We start from the raw sequence: 26,251 nt of genomic DNA on the forward strand, positions 1-26,251 counted from the left end.
TGGTTATGAGCTGTTAAACGTTGAGTATCCTCCAGGTATAAAAATAATGCCATCAGGTTTCCTGTCATTCCGAAATGTTTATGAAAATAAAGTTGGATTTGAAGAGCAGTACAGTAATGGCTTGTGTGTCCATAGTCCAGGTGGGAAAGAACACTGATACTATCACATGCTTCTGAATTATCTGCACAAAGCTGAATTTAACTGCACTATACACACATGCCAACTTTTAGTATTCTATTTTTCTCACTGGCTTTCTCATGACATGTTCTCTGTTCTCTCAGCCAAAGGCCAAAGACTTGGGTTCATCTCCACGCCTTTGTCTGTCAAAGTATCTAACACTTCCAACTGTGTTACCTAGGCCTGCTGTGCTGATTTAAATGCAATTTCAGTCATGTGGAACTGATGAACTGAATATGTATTTCGCCCAGGCTTTTATTTCCAAAGTACCCCATCCGAAGCAGGAGAGAAACTAACAATGGGGAGTTTACTGAGAACTCGCCATCAATAGGATTTTTATGTTCACACCACTCATAGCCAACTGTCATAATAAAGGGGCTCTATGTTGGGATGTTTGGAAGTAGTGCCTGTCAGGGTGACTGGCTGTGTGTTGGTTGCATGAGCAACCCACAGACACGCCACAGTACCGTATGTACCAGTCTCCTATTACAGGCCCAACCGTGGCTGTTATAAACCAACCCTCACACCATCCCTCAGGCTATTCCAAGAACCCACATTGTTTTTGACATGGTGATCCACCTTATGTCAGATTCAGCAACCAGATCCCTGGAAAGGGAGAAGGAACTAGATTTTGGATGATAAATGTGAGCGTGCGCCTTTGGTTGTTTAAACAGGATTGTAAAGGATTGAAGTACATGCATGCAGAGGGTGTGTGTGTTGGTGAGTGGGAGTGTGTCCTGTCACCAAAGTTGGGTAGTGGGGTGAAGGCAGGGAAAGCTCTGATAGTTCCACCAGATTTATCCCCTGAGTGGAACTGCTCGCAAACTGCCCACAAATCAGAGGGATGACTTGCACCATATGGAAAAACATTGATACTGTTGCTATTATTTCATATTCTTTGTGAAGAGGTATCTGTTGCTTCTTTGCTGGAATGTTTTGCTAATTTTGGATGGGACAATTTCTCTTAGGAGTAGTATTGATTTTTTCCCTTAAAGAGATTAACCGGTACTTTTGTATGCTTTCTAGGCAGTAGTTCTGAAAGTAGCGCTCACGAGCCAAAAGTGGTCCCCGAATGATGTGCACCACGTCATTGCTCTCTGGCTCTGCTGTGTGTGCATCTTGCTAGACTTGCACACAAGTTCCTGAGCATGTCTTTTAAAATCTTGATGAAGTTATGACAGTCACACGGTGATAAGAGTAAAACTATATAAACTTCTGGGAAATGGTGAAGAGTGCGGTTCTTTTCATCTTGTCATATAACCCATACACTATAGCCAGAGAACACGGTCTGGGAATGTAAGTCACAGAGCTAATCCAGTACAATGCCCTCATGTCCACCTCGATTTGGTGGTGTAATCAAGATCATATAGACCCCATTCTATGCTAACGTAAAGGGTGAGCGCTGCACTACTTCAAAATGCTTTCTCACTACTGTCTGATCTCTTGGGAATGATGGTAATGGGACGGCTTTAGATTTATAGGGTGACTACAAGGGCAAAGCAACTTCTAATCTCAACAGTTGTCAGTCAGTATTTTCCTTAGGGCCAGAAGTAGTTAGGATTGGCTTATGAGTTTTACAACTTGACATAAGGGTATAATGTTAGTCATAAAGCCCAATTTCCACTGCAATAGTAATGTTGTCCACCAGCTGGCTCTCTCTGTCGAACACCATCTGGTTTCACAGAGCCTCAGAATGGAACTCGACTGGAAGTCTATGGCAGGAGCGAACGAAACAACCGCTGGTTTTAATTGGCTGATATCAGTCCATCACCATCTTGCATATCCCTTAGAACCTCCCCCCTACATTGTGGATGTCAATGCACGACGTCCACAATGAAGTGATTTTAAACAAGGTAGTGAGTACAAAAAATCGGAAAGTACACATCTTAAAAATTATTCTCACATATAAACTTTAAATGCCGAAACTCGGAATCAATTGGGGAAAAAGTAGTATGGTCAATGGGATTGAACATTTACTTTGAATGTTGATTTTCATAGCATGCTTGCTCCTCTCCCACCTTGATTTTAACCACACTCCTTTCAAGTCCCATTTTGTTGTACAGTGTTACCGGGCTCTATGCGCCAGCAATTACGTTACTGCAATAGTAATACTTACGATCAGTTTTTTTCTTTTGAGTGGCACCAATGAAGTGTCGTTGGCTCAGGACAAAGTGGAGTTTTGTGTTGTGGCTCAGAGTTGATCAGGCACGGGGACAGGCTTCCGTCCAGAAGGGCACGCCAGCCAGCTGGCACTCTTTGATGACTTGTTCAACCGAGTGAGACAGAATGAACAGGAGCTGGGTACAACCAATCTGATTCCTGCTTTAACCATGTGACACAGTCTCAGTTGGTCTTATTAGATTGAATGCACAGAGATCCTGTGAGATCCCGCGGCCCATTGTCGTGCCATTCATCCGCTGCCATCACCTCGTGTTTCAGCATGATAATGCACGGCCCCATGTCGCAAGGATCTGTACACAATTCCTGGAAGCTGAAAATGTCCTAGTTCGTCCATGGCCTGCATACTCACCAGACATTTCAACATGATGGCACCGACAAAGATGGTCGCCTCGCTTCAGGTCCTTAGGAAACTATGCAGTTTTTAAAAATGTATTATTTATTGTTATCCCAGAAAATCTCAAGTGTTATTACATACAGCCGGGAAGAACTATTGGATATAAAGTGATGTCAACTTACCAACATTATGACCAGGAATACGTCTTTCCCGAAGCGGATCCTTTGTTCGGACCTCCACCCTGGACATTGGCTCTAATCCCGGAGGCCGACCCACAACAACGCGGTCGCCGCATGAGAGGCAGATGGAGCGGCCTACTGGTCAGACTCAGAACGCGAGCACACCATCCATCCCTCCCGAGCATGTTACTCGCCAATGTCCAATCTCTAGATAACTAGGTGGACGAAATTAGGGCACGAGTTGCCTTCCAGAGAGACATCAGAGATTGTAACATTCTCTATTTCACGGAAACATGGCTCACTCAGGATACGTTGTCGGAGTCAGTACAGCCACCCGGTTTCTTCATGCATCATGCCAACAGAAACAAACATCTCTCTGGTAAGAAGAAGGGTGGGGGTGTATGCCTTTATGATTAACGACTCATGGTGTAATCACAACAACATACAGGAACTCAAGTCCTTTTGTTCACCCGATCTAGAATTCCTTACAATCAAATGCCAACCGCATTATCTTCCAAGAGAATTTTCTTCGATTATAGTCACAGACGGCTGTATATCCCTCCCCCCAAGCAGATACCTCGTCGGCCCTGAAAGAACTTCACTGGACTCTATGTAAACTGGAAACCATACATCCCGAGGCTGCATTTTTTTTGTAGCTGGGGATTTTAACAAGGCTAACCTGAGAACACGCCTTTCTAAGTTCTATCAGCATATCAAATGCGCGACACGGGCTGGTAGCTTTCTGGATCATTGCTACTCGAACTTCCGCGATGCATACAAAGCCCTCCCCCACCCTGCCTTCGTCAAATCTGACATGACTACACTTTGTTGCTCCCAGCCTACAGACAGAAACTAAAACAGGAAACGCCCGTGCTCAGGTCTGTCCAACGCTGGTCTGACCAATCGGATTCCACGCTTCGAGATTGCTTCAATCGCGTGGACTGGGATATGTTCCGGATAGCCTCAGACAACAACATTGATGTATACGCTGACTCTGTGAGCGAGTTTATTAGCAAGTGCATCGGAGATGTCGTACCTACTGTCACTATTAAAACCTTTCCTAACCAAAAACCGTGGATTGATGGCAGCATTTGCGCAAACTGAATGCAAACTGAACCACCGCTTTTAATCATGGCAAGGCGTCTGTCTGGAAACTTGACCGAATACAAACAGTGCAGCTATTCCCTCCAAAGCAATCAAACAAGCAAAGCGTCAGTATAGAGACAAAGTAGAGTCGTAATTCAACGGCTCAAACACGAGACGTATGTGGCAGGGTCTACAGTCAATCACATATTACAAAAAGAAAACCAATCCCGTCGCGGACATTGACGTCTTGCGCCCAGACAAATTAAACAACTTCTTTGCTCGCTTTGAGGACAATACAGTGCCACTGACACAGCCCGCTACTAAAGCCTGTGGGCTCTCCTTCTCCGTGGCCAACGTGAGGAAAACATTTAAGTGTTAACCCTCGCAAGGCTGCCAGCCCAGACGGCATCCCTAGCCGCGTCCTCAGAGCATGCGCAGACCAGCTAGCTGGTTGTGTTTACCGGACATATTCAATCAATCCCTATCCCAGTCTGTCCCCACATGCTTCAAGATGGCCACCATTGTTCCTGTTCCCAAGAAAGCTAAGGTAACTGAACTAAATGACTATCACCCCGTTGCACTCATTTCTGTCATCATGAAGTGCTTTGAGAGACTAGTCAAGGATCATATCACCCTACCTGATACCGTAGACCCACTCTAATTTGCTTACCGCCCTAATAGGTCCACTGACGATGCAATCGCCATCACACTGCACACTGCCCTATCCCATCTGGACAAGAGAAATACCTATGTAAGAATGCTGTTCATTGACTACAGCTCAGAATCTAACACCAAGCAGATACCTCAACTGCACCGCCCTCAACCGCAAGGCTCTCCAGAGGGTAGTGCGGTCTGCACAACGCATCACCGGGGGCAAACTACCTGCCCTCCAGGACACCTACAGCACCCGATGTTACAGGAAGGCCAAAAAGATCATCAAGGACAACAACCACCCAAGCCACTGCCTGTTCACCCTGCTATCATCCATAAGGCGAGGTCAGTACAGGTGCATCAAAGCTTGGACTGAGAGACTGGAAAAAGCCATCACTAACATAGAGGCTGCTGCCAACATACAGACTCAAATCTCTGGCCACTTTAATAAATGGACTTAATAAAGGTATCACTGGTCACTTTAAATAATGCCACTTTAATAATGTTTACATATCCTACATTACTCATCTCATGTGTATACTGTTCTATACCATCTACTGCATCTTGCCTATGCCGCACGGCCATCGCTCATCCATATTTATATGTACATATTCTTATTCTCATCCCTTACATTTGTGTGTGTCTAAGGTAGTTGTGAATTTGTTAGACATTACTGCATTGTCAGAACTAGAAGCACAAGCATTTCGCTACACTCGCATTAACATCTGCTAACCATGTGTATGTGACCAATAAAATTTGATTTGACCCATTGAGGATGCTTGAGGTGCTCTGGATCGACGTGTATGACAGCGTGTTCCAGTTCCCGCCAATATCCAGCAACTTCACACAGCCATTGAAGAGGAGTGGGGCAACATTCCACAGACCGCAATCAACAACCTGATCAACTATATGTGAAGGAGATGCATTTGCATGAGGCAAATGGTGGTCACACCAGATACTGACTGTTTTTCTGATCAACGCCCCTACCTTTTTTTTGTAAGGTATCTGTATTCCCAAGTCATGTGAAATCCATAGATTAGGGCCTAATGAATTCATTTAAATTGACTGAATTTGATATGAACTGTAACTCAGTAAAGTCTTTGAAATTGTTGCATTTGAACAAAAAAATAGTGTTTTGTAGGCCAGACATTCGTGAGAAGATTGATTTTTCAGGATGTCTTATGGTCTTACAAACACCGCTGTAGCTCTGCCACCTTTCACCACAAGTGGGGATGCTAACATCAGTGGATGTGGTGGATTGAGATGCAGACAAGGCAAAAAAAAAAAAAAAAAGCCATCTCTAGCTTAAACAGATGGATGTTTTTATTTTGCTAATTCAATTTTGACTCTAGGGGTTAAGCAAAATAAGAGCCAAAATAATGGAAAAATCAAGGGTGCACCGCTGTACCGTTCACATCCTTGGAGACAACATTCTCTGAGAACCAAGCACACGATGAGAATCCACTTGGTAACATCATAATTAAACGCAGCAGCAGAGCCATTACAGTGTTTGTCTTCCTCTACAATGCGCCCTAACAATAAGTATGCTCACATGTATAGCTTACATTACACACAGTCCACATGATTATTGGATTGTGGGTTCCCATGTGATCCCAGTGAGACAGTCTAAAATACTGTCCAGTGTAGAACACTCACAATGAGCTGCATTCAATACTCTTAACCAATGACAGTGCATTCCCTCATGACAACTCCATTATCTATTAGGCACATTTTCATCTAAAGAGGAGAGAGTCTGTTCCTTAAAGGTATCCATAACTTATGGCAATGCTTATGAGATGCATTGTGAGATAGCCTAAACCTGTTTTGGCTGTTGGGATGCTTGGAGTTCTGTACAGCCATCTGTGTACAGTGAACTTGGGCTTTTTGTTTGAGAGACTCAAAGACGTCACAGAAGTATCTGTGTATAGATGTCTATTCTCAAAGAGTGGTTGAAGAGTTGCTATGGGAGGAGTTAGGATGGGTGGGGCCAGTGAGAATATTGGGATAGGAAGGACGTTTGGATGTTATTTGGAGACCACCTCTTAACCAGGTTTTTCTTCCATGTATAAAATGAAATTCTGTTCCTAATCCCCCCCTTTCAGTAAATAAAATATTGGATTTAGGCTAACCCTGCACTTTTCTAACCAAGTGTAATTCAAAATAAATATTTCTCAGAAGAAAATGGTGCTGATTACAGTACACTGAATCTGTGGCTGGCTTGTATGATACATTTGAGTTATGTGCATATTTGGCTGAAATGTTTTGGTTTGTTGATGACAGTATTGTGCTTGATAAGGTTTTGAAGGTCGTCTTCTGGCTTTTTGCGTCATATTATGAAATGCAGGAGTTGCATAGGCTACTTTGTGGTTTGGTATAATGGCAGCAGTTATAACCACTGGTATTTCTATTGTTGCCTATATATGCTGCTTATCTTAAATTAAGACCATTTTCCTGGTAAGCAAGAACTTGGTTTATATTTCGGTTACAAATGTAGTAGGTAGAAAATAGAAATGGATGTTTGTCTGAGATGTCATATTGGTGACATGCGCTTCTTTCTATTTGGTCATTAAACAACAAAAAAGTAGCCTAACCATAAATGGATATTTGAGATCAAATACCAGCTGGATCTGTAGGGGTTTCCTTAGTATCACTTAGGCGAATAACAATAGTTAGTCAGGAAATTGGATTGTAACTGGCTGGTGATGAACCTGCCTAATGAAATGTAAATCAATTATTGGAGATACGATGTGGAAAAGTTATGAACGTATAACAATGTTGCATTTTGTTAGATTTGATTAAATAAAAAATATAGATCATCAGGGGAAAAAACAAGTCGATTTCATTCTCCTGAACTTTATCCCGTTTTATTGTTGCTTTATGAAGGGGCCTCTAAAAATGCTAGGCTAATTTATGAAAATGTCTCGTTTTCAGAATCCGTGCCACATTTTGACTAAAGAGTTGGTTCCTGCAGTACTTCAGGAAAATGACGGCCATCAACGCTCCACGGGACAAGTGAGTGCATTAACTTAGCATTGAATGATTGCAGGCAGAAGCAAAAAGTTCTATGTGGATATGTATTTTATGGATACAACTGGTATACATATACTAACATTACTGGTGTAAATTTGTTTTTGTCAGGTATAATGCAGTGTGGATAATTTTTTTCATCCTTGGCTTGGGAACCCTCCTGCCATGGAATTTCTTCATGACTGCAACCATGGTAACTGTCCTTCATTCTCCTACAACTGCTTGGTTATGATAACCATGAGAAATCAGACTTGGAGCTGTAGTCTAGTAGAACAATATGCTGTTAAGGCACACAGACTAAATTCCTATGTCTTTTAAAAGGGTAATACAACGGGTCTTAAATAATACACCTACTCTAACCAAAGGGAGCTTCTGGAGCTGCCTCGAGGAGGGACATGTTTATTGAGGCCACTTTTGTAAACGGCTAGAAACCCCTGGTTCATCGCAGGGGGAGTTCAAACTTTTGGCAATATCCTTAATCCCTGCACTGGCCCTGGACAGCAGGCTAGCATTATGAAAACATTGACTCTCATTAGTTTTGGTCATGAGCTGACCCCCCCCCCCCCAAGTCTCTCTCCTTTACCTTGTTGCTTCTCTTTAGTACTTCACCAACCGACTGAAGGACCCGGCTGTTGAGGGCTCAGCCATTCTGACAGCCAACGCCACTGTGGTGGAGGGAGACACGAGGAGCGTCCTAGAGTCCAAGTTCAACAACGTGATGACCCTGTGTGCCATGGTGCCCCTGCTCATCTTTACCTGCCTCAACTCCTTCATCCACCAGAGGTATAGTTAGAACTAATGGTCACTATAACCTACTGTAACCTCTAGGAAACCCAGGACTCACTTCAAACCACACCTCATTCCTCTTAAAAGTACCTTGAATTGATACCCCACTCTTATCCTCAATCCCTGCCTGTTTACATGTCCCCTTATCCTCACTCAATGCATTTTCCTCACAGTCCCCTAAACAACCATAGTTCTCACCATAACCATGAATGGTGCCTCATGTAAACCTAACTTATCTCTGCTAATCAAGGTTTTTTTCTGCATGAAAAGTCTTGTGTGGGCCGCCGAAGTATTTTTCCTGGCCGCCTATGTCCAAACAGTATCATTTTTGGGATGTATAAGGTTTTCAGTGTTATCTTAAAATAACTAAAACCAGATATAGTATGTGGAAATATAATGGACCTATATACAGTACCAGTCAAAAGTTTGGACACACCTACTCATTCAAGGGTTTTTCTTTATTTTACTATTTTCTACATTGTAGAATAATAGTGATGACATCAAAACTATGGAATGACACATGGCATCATGTAGTAACCAAAAAAGTGTTAAACAAATACAAATATATTTGAGGCTCTTTAAATTAGCCACCCTTTGCTTTGATGACAGCTTTGCACACTCTTGGCATTCTCTCAACCAGCTTCACCTGGAATGCTTTTCCAACAGTCTTGAAGGAGTTCCCACACATTCTGAGCACTTGTTGGCTGCTTTTCCTTCACTCTGCGATCCAACTCATCTCCAAACCATCTCAATTGGGATGAGGTCGGGTGATTGTGGATTCCAGGTCATCTGATGCATCACTCAATCACTCTCCTTCTTGGTCAAATAGCCCCTACACAGCATGGAGGTCTGTTGGGTCATTGTCCTGTGGAAAAACAAATGATAGTCCCACTAAGTGTAAACCAGATGGGTTGGCGTATTGCTGCAGAATGCTGTGGTAGCCATGCTGGTTAAGTATGCCTTGAATTCTAAATAAGTGTCACCAGCAAAGCACCATCACACCACCTACATGCTTCGCGGTGGGAACCACACATGCAGGGATCATCTATTCACCTACTCTGTGTCTCACAAAGACATGGCGGTTGGTACCAGAAATCACAGATTTCCATCCGTTTAATGTCCATTGCCTGTATTTCTTGGCCCAAGCAAGTCTCTTATTATTGGTGTCCTTTTAGGAATGTTTTCTTTGCAGCAATTCGATCATGAAGGCTTGAATCATGCAGTCTCCTCTGAAAAGTTGATGTTGAGATGTGTCTGTTACTTGAACTCTGAAGCATTTATTTGGTCTGCAATTTCTGAGGCTGGTAACTCGAATGAACTTATCCTCTGCAGCAGAGGTAACTCTGGTTCTTCCCTCCCTGTGGTGGTCCTCATGAGCCAATTTTCATCATAGTGCTTGATGGTTTTTGCGACTGCACTTGAAGAAACTTTCAAAGTTCTTGAAATGTTATGGATTGACTGACCTTCATGTCTTAAAGTAATGGACGTTTCTCTTTGCTTATTTGAGCTGTTCTTGCCATAATATAGACTTGGTATTTTATCAAATAGGGCTATCTTCTGTATACCACCCTTACCTTGTCACAACACAACTAATTGGCTCAAACACATTAAGAAGGAAAGAAATTCCACAAATGTACTTTTAACAAGGCACACCTGTTAATTGAAATGCATTGCAGGTGAATAATTCATGAAGCTGGTTGAGAGAATGCCAAGAGTGTGCAAAGCTGTCATCAAGGCAAAGGGAGACTACTTTGAAGAATCTCAAATTTAAATATATTTTGATTTGTTTAACACTTTTGGTTACTACATGATTCCATATGGGTTATTTCATAGTTTTGATGTCTTCACTATTATTATACAATGTAGACAATAGTAAATATAAAGAAAAACCCTGGAATGACTAGGTGTCTCAACTTTTGGCTGGTACTGTCTGTACCATCACTCCTGTGTTCCAATGTCACGTTGTGTTATTTAATCTAAGTTTATCATTTTAAAAGGCTAATTGATCATTAGAAAACCCTTTTGCAATTATGTTAGCACAGTTGAAAACTGGCCTTCTTTGGACTAGTTGAGTATCTGGAGCATCAGCATTTGTGGGTTCGATTACAGGCTCAAAATGGCAAGAAACAAATAACTTTCTTCCGAAACTCGTCAGTCTATTCTTGTTCTGAGAAATGAAGGCTATTCCATGTGAGAAATGGCCAAGAAACTGAAGATCTGGTACAACGCTGTGTACTACTCCTTTCACAGAACAGAGCAAACTGGCTCTAACAAGAATAGAAAGAGTGGGAGGCCCTGGTACACAACTGAGCAAAAGGACAAGTACATTAGTGTCTAGTTTGAGAAACAGACGCCTCACAGGTCCTCAACTGGCAGCTTCATTAAATAGTACCTGCAAAACACCAGTCTCAACGTCAACAGTGAAGAGGCGACTCCAGGATGCTGGCCTTCTAGGCAGAGTTGCAAAGAAAAAGCCATATCTTAGACTGGCCAATAAAAAGAAAAGATTAATCTGGGCAAAAGAACAGACACTAGATAGAGGAAGATTAGAAAAAAGTGTTATGGACAGACAAATCTAAGTTTGAGGTGTTCAGATCACAAAGAAGAATATTCGTAAGATGCAGAAAAAATGAAAATATGCTGGAGGAGTGCTTGAAGCCATCTGTCAAGCATGGTGGAGGCAATGTGATGGTCCGGGGGTGCTTTGGTGGTGGTATAGTGGGAGATTTGTGCAGGGTAAAAGGGATCTTGAAGATGGAAGGCTATCACTCCATTTTGCCATGCCATACCCTGTGGACGGCGCTTAATTAGAGCCAATTTCCTCCGACAACAGGACAAGGACCCAAAACACAGCTCCAAACTATGCAAGAACTATTTAGGGAAGAAGCAGTCAGCTGGTATTCTGTCTATAGTGGAGTGGCCAGCACAGTCACCGGGTCTCAACCCTATTGAGCAGTTGTGGGAGCAGCTTGACCGTATGGTACGTAAGAAATGCCCATCAAGCCAATCCAACTTGTGGGAGGTGCTTCAGGAAGCATGGGGTGAAATCTCTGAAGATTATCTCAACAAATTGACAACTAGAATGCCAAAGGTCTGCAAGGCTGTAATTGCTGCAAATTGAGGATTCTTTGACGATAGCGAAGTTTGACAATAATGAGCAAGGTAGAACAAACATTAGCAATATAGAAAAAACAAACGAGTCATTTAAAAAAAAACTTAGTTGAGCAAAGCTTAGTCTAAAATAAATGATGCATGCATCCATCCTCCTTGTTGAAACTCAAAAGACAAATCATACCAATTTAAAATATTCTGTCAGAAGCATGAAGACAAGTTGAAGTTATGAGTGTTTCCCAAATTCGCTGTTCTAATAGTGTTTATTGTCCTAAAGTTGCAGTTTTCAAATGGGAGCAGTTGTGAAAGTCAGTCTATAGGTGATTCTCCATCAGCTTTATTTTGAATTAAAATTGTCAAACAATATCACAGATTGAGCAAACAATATCAAGATGGGAAAAGTCTAAAGAGAACTTACAGCTGAGCAAAGGAATGTCATCTGTTTTTATCCTCCTTTCTCACTCCTCCCCTCACCTCTCCCCCAGGATTCCTCAGAATTGGCGTATCGCCGGCTGCCTGTCTGTGATCCTGGTGGTGTTTCTGTTGACGGTGGTGCTGGTCAAAGTGGACATGGGTCCTCTCCCCTTCTTCTCTCTCACCATCATCAAAATCATCTGCATCAATTGTAAGTGGACCCCAACCTACCTCATACCTAACACACCAAGCTCACACACTTCAACTCATCACCACTCACACCATCTGCTACGGAGTTGGCTTGTTTAAAATGGGATGTAAAACAGGATACGCTCACCCCCATTTTGCTCTCCTGTTGGTTTGATCCTGATGCCTGATGAGGAGCAGCTTCTCCAACGGTTTATGTTCTGCCAGAGGGGAGGACTGGGTGACCCAATTGGAACGCTTTGATGTTGATATGCGCACTCCCCCTGTGAAGACTGTGTATACTAGGAAGGGGGTGAATGAAATCATGTTTTATGTAAAACAACCCTTGTGATGTTCTCATTTGTTTTTGCTTTATGTCTCTGTGATGTGCCAACCCTACCTCTCTTGATCTTCCTCTTTTGAGTATATCATGACCTTTTCTTCGAATCTCTTCCAATAAAGTGTTTTCCCTCTCTTGCCTTCAGATGTATTACTCCCTCTATCCAACACCTACAATCACTCATTCTCTCTCTACTTTGACTTCATTTTCTCCCCTCTCTCTCTACCCAGCGTTTGGGGCAGTGCTGCAAGGTAGTCTGTTTGGCCTGGCTGCAATGATGCCGGCCTCCTACACCACACCTATCATGAGTGGACAGGGTCTCGCTGGAACCTTCGCTGCCTTCTCCATGATCTGTGCCCTGGCCAGTATGTCTAACACTCGCAACAGGTCCATAACTTCTATTCCAGGATGAGGATAGTAAGCACTTCCTGGTCATGACCCTGTGTTCTGTGTGTAGGTGGCTCAGCCCTGCAGGACAGTGCCTTTGGCTACTTCATCACTGCGTGCGTGGTCATCTTCCTGGCCATCCTGTCCTACCTCGCTCTGCCTAGTATGGTAAAACCTCCAACTAACACACTCTAATCCAGTGGCTCTCAACTGGTTTTGCCTCGGGACCCAAATTGAACCAAGTTGTCTGTCTCAATCCAATATTCACATCTTTTTTTTTTTTGCAATCTGGAAAACTGTGGTTAATGCTAGTAAATGTACCAATTATATGACAAGGGAACAGTCTCACCTTTCATTTTCAGTCATTCAATTTTGTCCATGTTCTTGATGAAGAATGTTAAGCATACTGGTTTGAGACCACAAGAAATATAGTTGGGGTTAAATTATTTAAAAAATCATAATTTCTACACACTTTATACCTGGTTTTAGTCGTTTAAGTTCAGACTGGAGTATTTTTCAATTAAAAAAAACTTGCGATCCATTCAAAACCATTTGGGTTGCGACCCACCAGTTTAGAATAGCTGCTCGAATCTACACAGAACATTGGCCCCTACTGATCTGGTTTTCCTAATGGGATGCTCTGACCTCAATACTGCTTCACTTTGTCAGGGAAGTCATCATTGGCTCAACAAGGTTATGTGAGGGAAGTCGTTAGCAGGGTGTAGCACTATAAAGCCCCATATCCATAATGTGTCCTCCTACTCAGCTATATGGACAGATTCAGTAACCTGATAATAATATGTAGGGGTGTTAACCCCGGTGTCCTGGTTAAATTTCCAATCTGGCACTCATACCATCATAGCCACCTGGCTTCCAATTGGCTCATTTCATCCCCTCTCCTCCCCCCTGTAACTCTTCCTCAGGTTGTTGCTGTAAGAAACTGTTATCAGTCAACTTACCTGGTATAATAAGGGTAAATATATCATGTAGGCTGGCAAATGTGCTGAATTGTCTTAAAAGTCTCTCCCTACCTCGCAGGAGTTTTTCCAGTACTACCTGGAAAGTAATGGATCCAAGCCAGCCGGCGGAGATGAGGAGAACAAGATGAACCTATTGAAAAAAGGTACAGTCAGCAGCTGCAATGACATGTAATAAGACGCTGCTTATATAACCTGAAGCCATTGAAAAATGTGTTTCTCCTTTTGTGTGTAGTAGTGTACTCAGCCCAGGGCTCAATGGATTATAGTATCACTATAATTTGCTTGTTTATGTATGTTCCTTGATTTCATTCCCAGTTCTTCTTTAAATTAGCTTCTTTTGCATCTCAATTTGTGTAAAGCTAACAACAAAAGAGGATGTGAGGAATCATACAGACTTTTGCGTTGTGTGACAGACAGCCCAGCAGAGAAGAGTCCAGTGGTCAGTCTGACAGAGGAGGAAGCCAAGCCCACGATATCTGTGTTTGCCATCTTTAAACAGGCAAGGGACCTGCACAAAGACAATATCAACTAAGTGGTCCTCCCAAGTGAGGAAATTGGTGGTGGGGCCTAAAACCACCCACTTATGTTGTACTTATTTTGTCCTGTGTTTGTAGATCTGGGTAATGGCCCTCTCTGTGTGCTTCGTGTTCACCATCACCATCGGAACTTTTCCTGCAGTCACAGTTGATGTCAGATCCACCATGGCTGATGGAGGTGCCTGGGGTGAGTGTGCTGAGGGAACGTTTATGTTGTAAATGATTACACAAGTCTTTATTCACCTGTGTTTTGCTGTATAAATGGCGTGTGAAGAGAGCGACCAGCATACAGGCTCATAGCATTCATCATCTATATAAAAAAACTAGCAAGGACAATGCCGAGCATCTGCCCTTGCGATTATGTTGAAATAGGTTCCAGTATTGATTTTAAGTCTGTGGACTTGTTATTCACCATGCGGTTTATTGTCCCTCTTGTCGCCACAGATACATACTTCATCCCTGTGTCGTGTTTCCTGATTTTCAACGTGATGGACTGGGCAGGAAGGAGTCTGACGGCCGTGTGTATGTGGGTGAGTCTTGAGGCCCTGAGCACTAGTTCCACTGACACGGTCTCAAACAGACAAAGACTTGTTGGTGTAGATTCCTACTTAACATCTGTGCTCCCTTAAAATGGTTCCACTTGGCCTGACCAATTGTTCCCCTTGGCCAACTTCTTTGACGTTTCACTGGACCATAGATCAGAATGTCTTGGCGTCTCATCAATCTAAAAGGGAGAGAAGGATAGGCTAATGATTCCCATGACAACAGTATAACATACAATGACATAACACTTTTGTTTAAAAATACCTTAACTTCTCAAAAATGTTAATCCAAATCTGATCCAGATTACTGCCTGGTGATTACATGACGTTATAGGGGTTGTAAACCCCTCCTCCACACCCCATCAAAGTGAATAGAATGGAATTATAGTTGGAAACCTTGTTGGGGAGTATGAGTGAAATCATGCTGAGACACCCGTCCAGTCGGATTTACAGCGCTAGACACAGCACCGAGACTGCCCTGGTAAGGGTCATCAATAAACTCCTAATGAATACTGACTCTGGGGCTGCCAGCATTCTCACACTGCTGGACCTCTGTGTAGTATTCAACAGGGTCAGCCACGCTATCCTGCTGGACCGTATGGAGAAGCTCTTGGGGCCTGTCAGACACAGGACCTGAACCAGTCCAGGACAATCTCACTGATCGCTACCAGTTTGTAGCCATCCTAGTAGGTCAGACAGTTGTGGTCTGACAGAGGGTCCCTCAAGGCTCTGTCCTCGGGCTACTAATGTTTTATATCTGCATGCTGCCACTGGGAAACATCTTGAGGAAACAGACAGGGCTTTCGCTTTTATGCTGACGAAATAAAAAGCTCTGTCTCCACAAGCACTGACATTGCCAATGCCACTACAAAGTCAGTGTAAAGTCAGTGTGGAAGAGGTGAAAATATTATTGTTGTCTATCAACAATGACAAGCCACCAGGGTCTGACAATCTGGATGGAAAATTACTCAGGATAATAGCAGACGATATTGCCACTCCTATTTGCCACATCTTCAATTTAAGCCTACTAGAGAGTGTGTGCCCTCAGGTCTGGAGGGAAGTGAAAGTCATTCCGCTACCCAAGAATAGTAAAGCCCCCTTTGGCTATTTGAGCCAGTAATCAGCCTGTTACCAACCCTTAGTAAACTTCTGTAAAAAATTGTGTTTGACCAGATGCAATGCTATTTTACAGTAAACAAACAGAATTTCAGCATGCTTATAGGGAAGGACACTCAACAAGCACAGCACATACACAAATGACTGATGATTGGCTGAGAGAAATTGATAAAATGATTGTGGGGGCTGTCTTGTTAGACTTCAGTGCAGCTTTTGACATTATCGATCATAGTCTACTGCTGGAAAAACGTATGTGTTATTTGTCTAACAGAACACAGAGGGTGTTCTTTAATGGAAGCCTATCAAATATATTCCAGTTAGAATCAGGAATTCCCCAGGGTAGCTGTTTAGGCCCCTTGATTTTTTCAATTTTTACAAATGACATGCCACTGACTGAGTAAAGCCAGAGTTTCTATGTATGCGGATGACTCAACACTATACACGTCAGCTACTACAGAGACTGAAATGACTGCAACACTCAACAAAGAGCTACAGTTAGTTTCAGAGTGGGTGGCAAGGAATAAGTTAGCCCTAAATATTTCTAAAAATTAAAGCATTGTATTTGGAACAAAACACTCACTAAACCCTAAACCTCAACTAAATATTGTAATAAATAATGTGGAAATTGAGCAAGTTGAGTTAACTAAACTGCTTGGAGTAAACCTAGATTGTAAACTGTCATGGTTAAAACATACTGATGCAGTAGTAGCTAAGATGGAGATAAATCAAAGTGTATTTGTCACGTGCGCTGAATACAACAGCATTTCACCTTACAGCTTACTTACAGGCTCTAACCAATAGTGTGAAAAAGGTATTAGGTGAACAATAGGTAGGTAAAGAAATAAAACAACAGTAAAAAGACAGGCTATATACAGTAGCGAGGCTATAAAAGTAGCACGGCTACATACAGACATCGGTTAGTCAGGCTGATTGAGGTAATATGTACATGTAGATATGGTTAAAGTGACTATGCATATATGATGAAATGAGAGTAGCAGTAGCGTAAAAGAGTGGGTTGGTGGGTGGGACACAATGCAGATAGCCCGGTTAGCCAATGTGTGGGAGCACTGGTTGGTCGGCCCAATTGAGGTAGTATGTACATGAATGTATAGTTAAAGTGACTATGCATATATGATAAACAGAGAGTAGCAGCAGCTCCTGGATGCAGGCAGCTTAGCCCCAGTGATGTACTGGGCCATACACACTACCCTCTGTAGTGCCTTGCGGTCAGAGGCCGAGCAATTGCCGTACCAGGCAGTGATGCAACCAGTCAGGATGCTCTCGATGTTGCAGCTGTAGAACCTTTTGAGGAAATCTGTCTATAATAAAGCGATGCTCTGCCTTCTTATCAACAAGGCAGGTCCTACAGGCCCTAGTTTTGTCGCACCTTGACTACCGTTCAGTCTTGTGGTCAGCTGCCACAAAAAAGGACTCGGGAAAATTGCAATTGGCAAAGGGCAGCACGGCTGGCCCTTGGATGTACACAGAGAGCTAATATTAATAATACGCATGTCAATCTCTCCTGACTGAAAGTAGAGGAGAGATTGACTTCATCACTACTTTTATTTACGAGAGGTATTGACATGTTGAATGCACCGAGCTGTCTGTCTAAACTACTGGCACACAGCTCGGACACCCATGCATACCCCACAAGACATGCCACAAGAGGTCCCTTCACAGTCCCCAAGTCCAGAACAGACTATGGGAGGCACACAGTACTACATAGAGCCATGACTACATGGAACTCTTTTCCACATCAAGTAACTAATGCTAGCAGTAAAATTAGATTTAAAAAAACAGATTAAAAAACACCTTATGGAACAGTGGGGACTGTGAAGCAACACAAACATTGGCACAGACACACACAAGCGCACTATACATACACATGGATTTAGTAATGTAGATATGTGGTGGAGTAGGGGCCTGAGGGCACACAGTGTGTTGTGAAATCTGGGAATGTATTGTAATGTTTTAAAATGGTATAATCTGCCTTAATTTAGCTGGACCCCAGGAAGAGTAGCTACTGCTTTGGCATGGTGTCAAGGTCCTCCCCTCCAGTGAGGTTCGCAACCTGGGTGTGATATTTGACAGTCGGCTCTCGTTTGAGGCTGATATCAAGAGTTTGACCAGTCTAATTTTTCCATCTACGGAACATTGCCAGGTTACGACCTATGGGATCACATCCTGCAGCTGAGCGACTCATCCACGCCTTTATTTAATCCCGTCTGGACTATTGTAACGCCCTGTTTGTTGGCGCATCTGCCAAGTGTTTAAACAGGATACAATATTTCCAGAACTGTGGTGCACGTGTCCTCACCCACACCTCCCCCCAAGAGCACATCACTCTGGTGCTGTCCAAACTCCACTGGCTCTCCATATGCTAACGCACTGACTACACTCCTACCAAGGTATCCACAACTCTGGAACCAAGTATCTGTCTGACCTCCTTCTACCCTTTTTCCCCACACGCACCCTTTGCTCCTCCATCTAACTTCAGCAGCCTCGTAGCAAACTAAAAACTATGGGTGACAGGGCTATCCGTTGCGCTGTTCCGCGGCTGTGGAATGCACTTCCAGACACTAGTAGGGCTGTCCTCCTTTTATGGCACAGCGCAAGACCGTGCAGTTGCTAATTCTGCTAATTCTGTTCTCATGTCCTCCGGATCTGATGTCACCTGTTATATATCTCTTTGTTTGTTGTCTGTTCTGGATTATTTTATATTTGCGCCTTGTGTGTGAGAAGCGTTTTACAAATTAAATGTATTATCAATCATTCAGAATTCTGTGAAAAATCTGGTTTGGAACAGAACAGTTGATGTGTAGGCCAGTGGTTTGTATTGGAAAAAAGCCCTTGTGTTTTTAGGATGAAGAGGTTGTGTGACTGCTGAAGGAAGTCGGTTTTGGTGGGTGGTTGAGGAGTGGTGAAATGAAAGACCCCCTATTGATTTGGAGTAGCTTCCTGTTTTTAACTAGATCTCATGACTGGGGCTGTAACAACTCCCAGCTCTGGAGTCTGTAATTCACTGGCTGAGAGGTTTCCCCATAGAGATCTAGATGGTGTTCTGTTTCTATTTAATTCTACCTCCGCTCCCTCCCTTCTGCATCATGACCCCTATGATTACTTTAGAACAGTCTCGTCCTCCCCAATTAAGGTGCCACCAACCTCCTGTGATTCTGACTAATTTACATGAAAGGAAATTGCTTTGACTACAATTTGGCTACCCTTATAACGTGATTCAAAATATTTTTGCCAGACAATCTAAACCATTAGATTGAGATACAGCCTTGATAACACATTACTGACCCTAGAACATCCCTTAGCCAGCTGTGAGTACCTCATTAATCTAATCTCCAGCCCATCTGAAAACCTGCCCTGAACCCTAGTCAGCCTCACACCACTCAATGCTCTGTGGTGTTCTATTCTCCAGGCCCTACTGCTATCCAATCCAATTGAAATAATCAAATGCAATGCAATTAAGCTTGGCCACGGGTGGAATAGTTAAATTATTTCACAGAAAATGTTTCGCTATCCCTTTTTACAGCGCTGTGTTTTATTAGCCTCGCTTCGTGCTGAAGTTGAGTTTTTATTTCTCCTGCCTGCTCTGAATTCTGTAACTAAAGGTTTCATTTGGAGGCCATTGCTGAATTCCCTGAGTTCACAGGCTCCTTGTCTAAGCTTTTCATTTGAATGTGTGTGGGTTTCAAACCCCGTCTTATCCAGGGCGTGGCTCTGTCTCAGGCTACATAACCTTGCACTACTGTCTCCCACTCAGTTTAAATTACTGAAGATACACAGGAAGTGGGTATAACCCTCAGCAACCTGACATTTCAGCACACCTGACCAGCAACTTTCTTGTTGACAAAATAAAATATGAAGAGAGGTGATTGCGATCAGGGTTCACATTCATAAGTGATCTGTTTTAAACAGGGTATACAGTATGAGAGTGGAGTGGATCTGTACGATGTGTTGATGCGTACTGAGATGTCCTCTTTTGTCCTGTCAGCCCGGTAAGGACAGCGTCATCCTGCCCGTCATGGTGGGTCTCCGTGTGGTCTTTGTGCCTCTCTTTATGCTGTGTAACGTCCAGCCCAGGAACAACCTGCCCGTGCTGTTCGCCCACGACGCCTGGTACATCGTCTTCATTATCCTCTTCTCCTTCAGCAATGGATACCTGGCCAGCCTCTGCATGTGCTTTGGACCAAAGTAAGACCATCACCAGTGACAACTACAGCAGAGTTCTCAACCCTCTGTACCAGGGACCGGCACTGCTGACTGGTTCCTCAGCTGGAAAGCTGACTAATTATAGTCAGTTCACAAGCGGTACTCCATAGAAGGGAACCATAGCTTGCCGGTTCCTGTAACACAGGTTGAGAAACACTGTACTTCCACAGTCTTCTCATGGCGAGAAAGACATTGCACTGGTTCATCATTTGTATACAGTCCTGTTTTCTTCTCCTGGTCATGTGTTTTGTCCCTCCTATTTCCATACAGGAAAGTGGCACAACGCGAAGCGGAGACGGCCGGGACTATCATGGCGTTCTTCCTGTCTCTGGGTTTGGCTCTTGGAGCTGCCCTGTCCTTTGTTTTCAGAATCATTATCTAGACCTGGAGTCCCCACAACACCACCCCACAGAACACTGTCTGCTCCTCTACCCGCCGTGCAGGACGAGGGGTGGAGGAGGAGGTCAACTTTGCTGTGTTGACTGTCACACGGCAGCAACACTACAACACTCGGATGCAGCCAGCCTCAGAGCTTGAGTGTTTGTGCTTCCACTCTTCCCACTGAATTATAATACTCTCCATTTTGAAAGAATGCAAAATTAATCTAGTTCAGCTGGCTATGTAACTGCTCTCATCTCGTGCTCTAGTTGCCAACATGTCTCTCATCCTGCAGGGAACATGGTGGAAGACCGGAGAAGCGCTCTCAGCTCAAGGGAGTATTTCAGCTCTTAGGCCAAAATGCCGCTATGAGCCGTAAATGGTGCAGGACATGTATTTATATGGATTGCGAAATGATTGTGAAACTGCAGCTTATAATATCTTAGTATGTGTTATCATTGAGTTGTATTGGCCCTCTAGTTTAGAATAGGTTTTAAATTTCAATTAAGTTGTTTTACCAGCCTATGTCCGTGTGTAAATGCTCATTATGGTAGCGCTTTGCCCTGACATGTATTTTAAGCACAGCTACAACAAATATGCAGCTACTAATTACATGCGTTGTGAACGTGAGGGGAGGAGAGTTTTTGTAAACTCACCCGTTCATTTGCGCTGTCAGATTGTGCCATTTTTCGGGTTTATCAAAACATTTTGTATCAGAACTACAATGAACAAAAATATCAACGAAGATTTTACTGAGTCAGGTCATATAAGGGAATCAGTCAATTTAAAAAACGATTCATTAGGCCCTAATCTATGGATTTCACATGACTGGGAATACAGATATGCAGATAGCGCCATCGTATAGAGTTGATCAGTGGTAAAATGTTGGGTTTTATTTGTCTTATTTACATAAAATACTTCAACTAATTTCTTGTGGCCTGTGAAATGTTGTCCCACTCTTCAATGGCTGTGTGAAGTTGCTGGATATTGGCGGGAAGTGGAACATGCTGGCAATGGAAGAACTGGGACATTTTCAGCGTCCAGGAATTGTGTACAGATCCTTGCAACACGGGGCCGTGCATGATCATGCTAAAACATGAGGTGATGGTGGCGGATGAATGTCACGACAATGGGCCTCAGGATCTCGTTGCGGTATCTCTGCATTTAAATTGCCATAGATAAAATGCAATTGTTTTCATTGTCCATAGCTTATGCCTGCCCATACCATAACCCCACCGCCACCATGGGGCACTCTGTTCACAACATTGACATCAGCAAACCGCTTGCCTACACGACGCCATACTGCCAGTTGCCCTGTCCAGTTAACTGGGATTAATCTGTGAAGAGCACACTTCTCCAGTGTGCCAGTGGCCATCCAAGGTGAGCATTTAACCACTGAAGTCAGTTATGACGCCGAACTGCAGTCAAGTCAAGACCCTGGTGAGGACGACGAGCATGCAGATGAGCTTCCCTGAGATGGTTTCTACAGTTTGTGCAGAAAGTCTTCAGTTGTGCAAACCCACAGTTTGATCAGCTGTCCGGGTAGCTGGTCAGACAATCCCGCAGGTGAAAAAAACTGATGTGGTGGTCCTGGGCCTGCGGTTGGATGTACTGCCAAATTCTCTAAGCCGCCTCTGTCGAGAAATTAACATTCAATTTTCAGGCCACAGCTCTGGTGGACATTCCTGCAGTCAGCATGCCAATTGCATTCTCCCTCAACTTGAGACATCTGTGGCATGGTGTTGTGTGACAACTGCACACTTTAGTGGCCTTTTGTCCCCAACACAAAGTGCACTTGTGTAATGATTATTCTGTATAGTCAGCTTCTTGATATGCCACACCTGTCAGCTGAATGATTTATCTTGGCAAAGGAGAAATGGTCACTAACGGATGTAAACAAAAGTGTGCTGAAAATTGGAGAGAAATAAGCTTTTTGTGCATATGGAACATTTCTTGCATCTTTTTTATTTCAGCTCAAGACCAACAGACTTTTTACATGTTGCGTTTTCTTTTTTTCTTCAGTGGTGGAAAAAGTACACAATTTTCATACTTGAGTAATTTTCTATTAAAGGCTCTTTACTTTAACTCAAATAAGTCACCCTGTAAAATACTATTTTAGTAAAATTAAGTATTTGGTGTTTAAATATATTCACATATTAAAAGTAAATCTTTTCGAATTCTTTATATTAAGGAAACCAGATGGTACCATTTTTTTTGTATGTATTTGCAGATAGCCAGGGGCACACTCAAACAATTCACAAACGAAGCATCTGTGTTTAGTGAGTCCGCCAAATTAGTCGCATGACTAGGGATGCTCTCTTGGTAAATGTGTGAATTGGGCCATTTTCCTGTCCTGCTATGCATTAGAAATGTAACGAGTACTTTTTGGATGTCAGGGAAAATGTATGGAGCAACAAGTACATTTTTCTTTAGAAAGGTAGTAAAGTACAGATAGCCCAAAAAATACTTTAGTACTTTAAAGTATTTTTACTGTATTACTTTACACCACTGTTTTTTCTATCCTCTAAGCAATTTATCTTACAATTTCTACCGATCTCCGTGCCAGTTATGGTTTTCATATGCATATTTTCTTGAGTAATTTAATTTATAGTAACGTCTTCATATTTCAAAATCATGAAACGTATCAACTATTAATTTGGGTCAGGCCCGAAGCTTGCACTAGCGAACTTGCAACATTGTATAAAATATTTTGGGCCCTCAGTTTCCGGTGCCAGTAAGATCGGGACACAGCTGGCTATTTGCGCAAGGGATAAGAAGCAGTGCTTGATTTTAGCGGGCGCCCACCGGAGCTGAATACAGGCGCTTCAAATGTTTTACTGCTTGAGCTCCTTTTCCAATTATAGAATATAAACAGTACCAGCACACAAAATGATTACTGGAACCTAAATCAGTCTAGCACTGATAAAATGGGCCTACCTGATTGTAATATTTGTGTTGTGGAGAAATGACCAGGCAGGAGACGGGAGTACAGTTAGTTTTCGTTTAGTCAAAACCTCTCCTGCTCTACAGTTCCCGGGCACACTAGTGCGCATGTGCATTTCCTATTAGGTGTAGTAACGTAACACTGTCGTAATACATCACTGCTTAGTAACAGCATAGTAACTAATATAAACAGATGTAGATCCCAGATACTACACTCCTCCCCCATAGTGTTTAACTCCCAGAGAACAAGGTAAATATGTTAGGGAACTACTAATGCAATATCGAACAATGCATTCTTAACATTTTTCAACTACTGGGTTGAAGCAGACTTTTCAGAGCCCAGCACAAATCCAGGGGATTATTCTGCCCCGAAGATGGAGTTTGTGTCCTAATAACTAACCCAGGTAATGTCCGTTTTCTTTCCTTTTATCTAGGACATATTAAAGTGTTTGTTTGTTTTACTGTCTGTTACCTTAAACAGCTCAACTCACAGGTCAAGCTTTTGAGGTGCCCTTCGCTGTCGAATAGGATATCTCCGCTCCTCCTGGGCTTCCGGTAGTGGGCCAGGTTCGGGTGGAAGGTCAGGCTCTGTCTCTCCCGTACGTCCACAGTCAGGAGAATAATCTTGGGGGTCGTTATTGTTCTTGTTCTCTCGGCGTGTCTCAACTGGGGCGTTGGACCGTAGCAGATGATCCACATGAACGTTGACCTGGAGATGACCAATTTGGACTTGGTAAGTCAAAGGTCCTTTGCGTTGCAAGATCACACCTGAGTTCCACAGGCTCTTGGGGTGTCTGAAATCACGTACCATCACCCTCTCTCCCTCTTTGAATTCTCTGACAGTCTTTGAGTGTCTGTCATGAGCTTTCTTCTGCTGTAGCTGGTGCTTTGCCACAGTGCTTGACAAGTCTGGTTTCAACAATGTCAGGCGGGTGCGTGGTTGGCGTCTCAGAAACAGTTCAGCTGGTGTACATTCCGTTACTGTGTGTGGTGTGTTACGGTAAGTAAACAGGAACCGGGGAAGCCTTTGGTGGGTGGGCACAGACTGAACCTCGAGTCTAGTCCAGGCCTTCTTAAAGGTTTGCACGGCTCTCTCCGCTGCTCCGTTTGATGCCGGATGGTAAGGTGGTGACAGGATGTGCCTTACTCCATTGTTCTTGAGAAACATTTCAAAATCGTTTGATGTGAAAGGAGGGCCATTGTCCGATACGAGCTCCTTGACTAGTCCAAAGGATGCGAACAGGTGTCTGAGAAGATTGATGGTCTTCTCAGCTGTGGTCAGTTGAGTAGGGAACACTTACATCCACTTGGAATGGACATTGACAAGCAACATTTCCTTGTTGTCGTCGATCTCGGCGTAATCCACATGGATGCGTTCCCAAGGTGTAGCAGCCCAGGACCATGGATGAAGAGGTGCAGCAGCAGGCTTGTTGCGAACAGCTTCACAAGGTGAGCAGTGGCCTACATGCTGTTGAATGTCCTGATCCAGTCCAGGCCACCACAGATAACTGCGAGCGAGTGCTTTCATTCGAGTGATCCCTGGATGTCCCTCATGCAGGTCAGATAGCAGTCTCCTCTGGAATTTGTGAGGTACCACCACCCTTGATCCCCACAGAACACATCCTTGATCAGTGGACAACTGGTCTTTCTAGGTCGATGAATGGACGAAGGTTATCGTCATTTACGAAGTTTGGCCAACCTAATGTTAAGTCCAAGACTTTGGAAAGCACTGGATCTTTCCTTGTTTCCTCTGCTATGTCTGAAGCAGATATGGGCAGTTCGTCAATGAGAGAGATCTGGAAGACTGCTCTATCATCTTCACTGTCGGAGTCACTATTGCATGGTAGTCTTGATAGTGCATCTGCATTTGCGTGATCACTGGATCGTCTGTACTCAATCTCATAGTCGTAGGCTAACAATATCAGAGCCCAACGTTGCATTCGAAGTGCAGCAAGGGTTGGTATAGCTGATTTTGGTCCAAGGATGGCCAACAGAGGCTTGTGATCTGTCAGCAGTTGGAACTTCCTTCCGTACAGGTATTTGTGAAACTTCTTCACTCCGAATATTATGCTCAGGGCTTCCTTCTCAATTTGAGCATAATTTTTCTCACTTGGTGACAGAGTCCGTGATGCAAATGCAATAGGGTGTTCTTCACCTGACGATAGAACATGTGAGATGACGGCTCCTACTCCGTATGGAGATGCATCACACGCGAGTCTCAGCTTCATCTCTGTGTTGCAGTGGGCAAGCCACTTGCTCTTTAGCAGACGCTGTTTGCAAGTCTTGAATGCTTCTTCGCATTGTGGGGACCAATTCCACTTTGTATCGGCCTGCAGCAGTTGGTGAAGCGGATGCAACAATGTGGACAAGTTTGCCACAAACTTTCCGTAATAGTTCAGGAGCAAGGTGCTCTCCAATGGTTGGTGCTGACACGAGGATGTCGTCCATGAAGCACACAACGTTGTCTATACCGTCCAAGATCTGATCCATTGTGTGTTGGAATATCGCTGGAGCTGTCGAGATTCCATAGGCCAAGCGATTGAATCTGAATAGCCCCTTGTGTGTATTGATTGTCAGATACTGTTCTGACTCCGGATCCAGCTTCAGTTGCTGATAAGCGAATGCCAGGTCCAGCTTACTGAACCTTCCCACCAGCTAGAGTGGCAAACAGATCTT

General features: G+C 43.4%; 1 protein-coding gene across 4 annotated transcripts in view; it reads left to right on the forward strand.

Annotated features, from left to right (window-relative positions):
• LOC120046610 (equilibrative nucleoside transporter 1-like) overlaps positions 1 to 21,559 on the forward strand; it is a 56,806-nt gene extending 35,247 nt beyond the window's left edge. For 2 of the 4 annotated variants that reach the window (XM_038991981.1, XM_038991982.1), the window contains exons 3-14: positions 7,540 to 7,620; positions 7,747 to 7,828; positions 8,237 to 8,418; positions 12,018 to 12,157; positions 12,703 to 12,837; positions 12,930 to 13,027; positions 13,898 to 13,982; positions 14,253 to 14,338; positions 14,454 to 14,562; positions 14,820 to 14,905; positions 20,037 to 20,236; positions 20,525 to 20,636. In XM_038991981.1, the coding sequence (XP_038847909.1) occupies positions 7,592 to 7,620; positions 7,747 to 7,828; positions 8,237 to 8,418; positions 12,018 to 12,157; positions 12,703 to 12,837; positions 12,930 to 13,027; positions 13,898 to 13,982; positions 14,253 to 14,338; positions 14,454 to 14,562; positions 14,820 to 14,905; positions 20,037 to 20,236; positions 20,525 to 20,636 (1,344 nt within the window). In that variant the 5' untranslated portion in view covers positions 7,540 to 7,591. Of the gene's footprint in view, positions 1 to 4,928; positions 4,954 to 7,539; positions 7,621 to 7,746; positions 7,829 to 8,236; positions 8,419 to 12,017; positions 12,158 to 12,702; positions 12,838 to 12,929; positions 13,028 to 13,897; positions 13,983 to 14,252; positions 14,339 to 14,453; positions 14,563 to 14,819; positions 14,906 to 20,036; positions 20,237 to 20,524 lie in introns of those variants that run through there. The other 2 variants (XM_038991983.1, XM_038991984.1) reach the window with 2 other exon arrangements.
• The last annotated feature ends 4,692 nt before the right edge of the window (positions 21,560 to 26,251 follow it).

This window comes from Salvelinus namaycush, chromosome 4, assembly GCF_016432855.1.
Source record: "Salvelinus namaycush isolate Seneca chromosome 4, SaNama_1.0, whole genome shotgun sequence".
In the NCBI taxonomy this organism is placed as follows: Eukaryota; Metazoa; Chordata; class Actinopteri; order Salmoniformes; family Salmonidae; genus Salvelinus; species Salvelinus namaycush.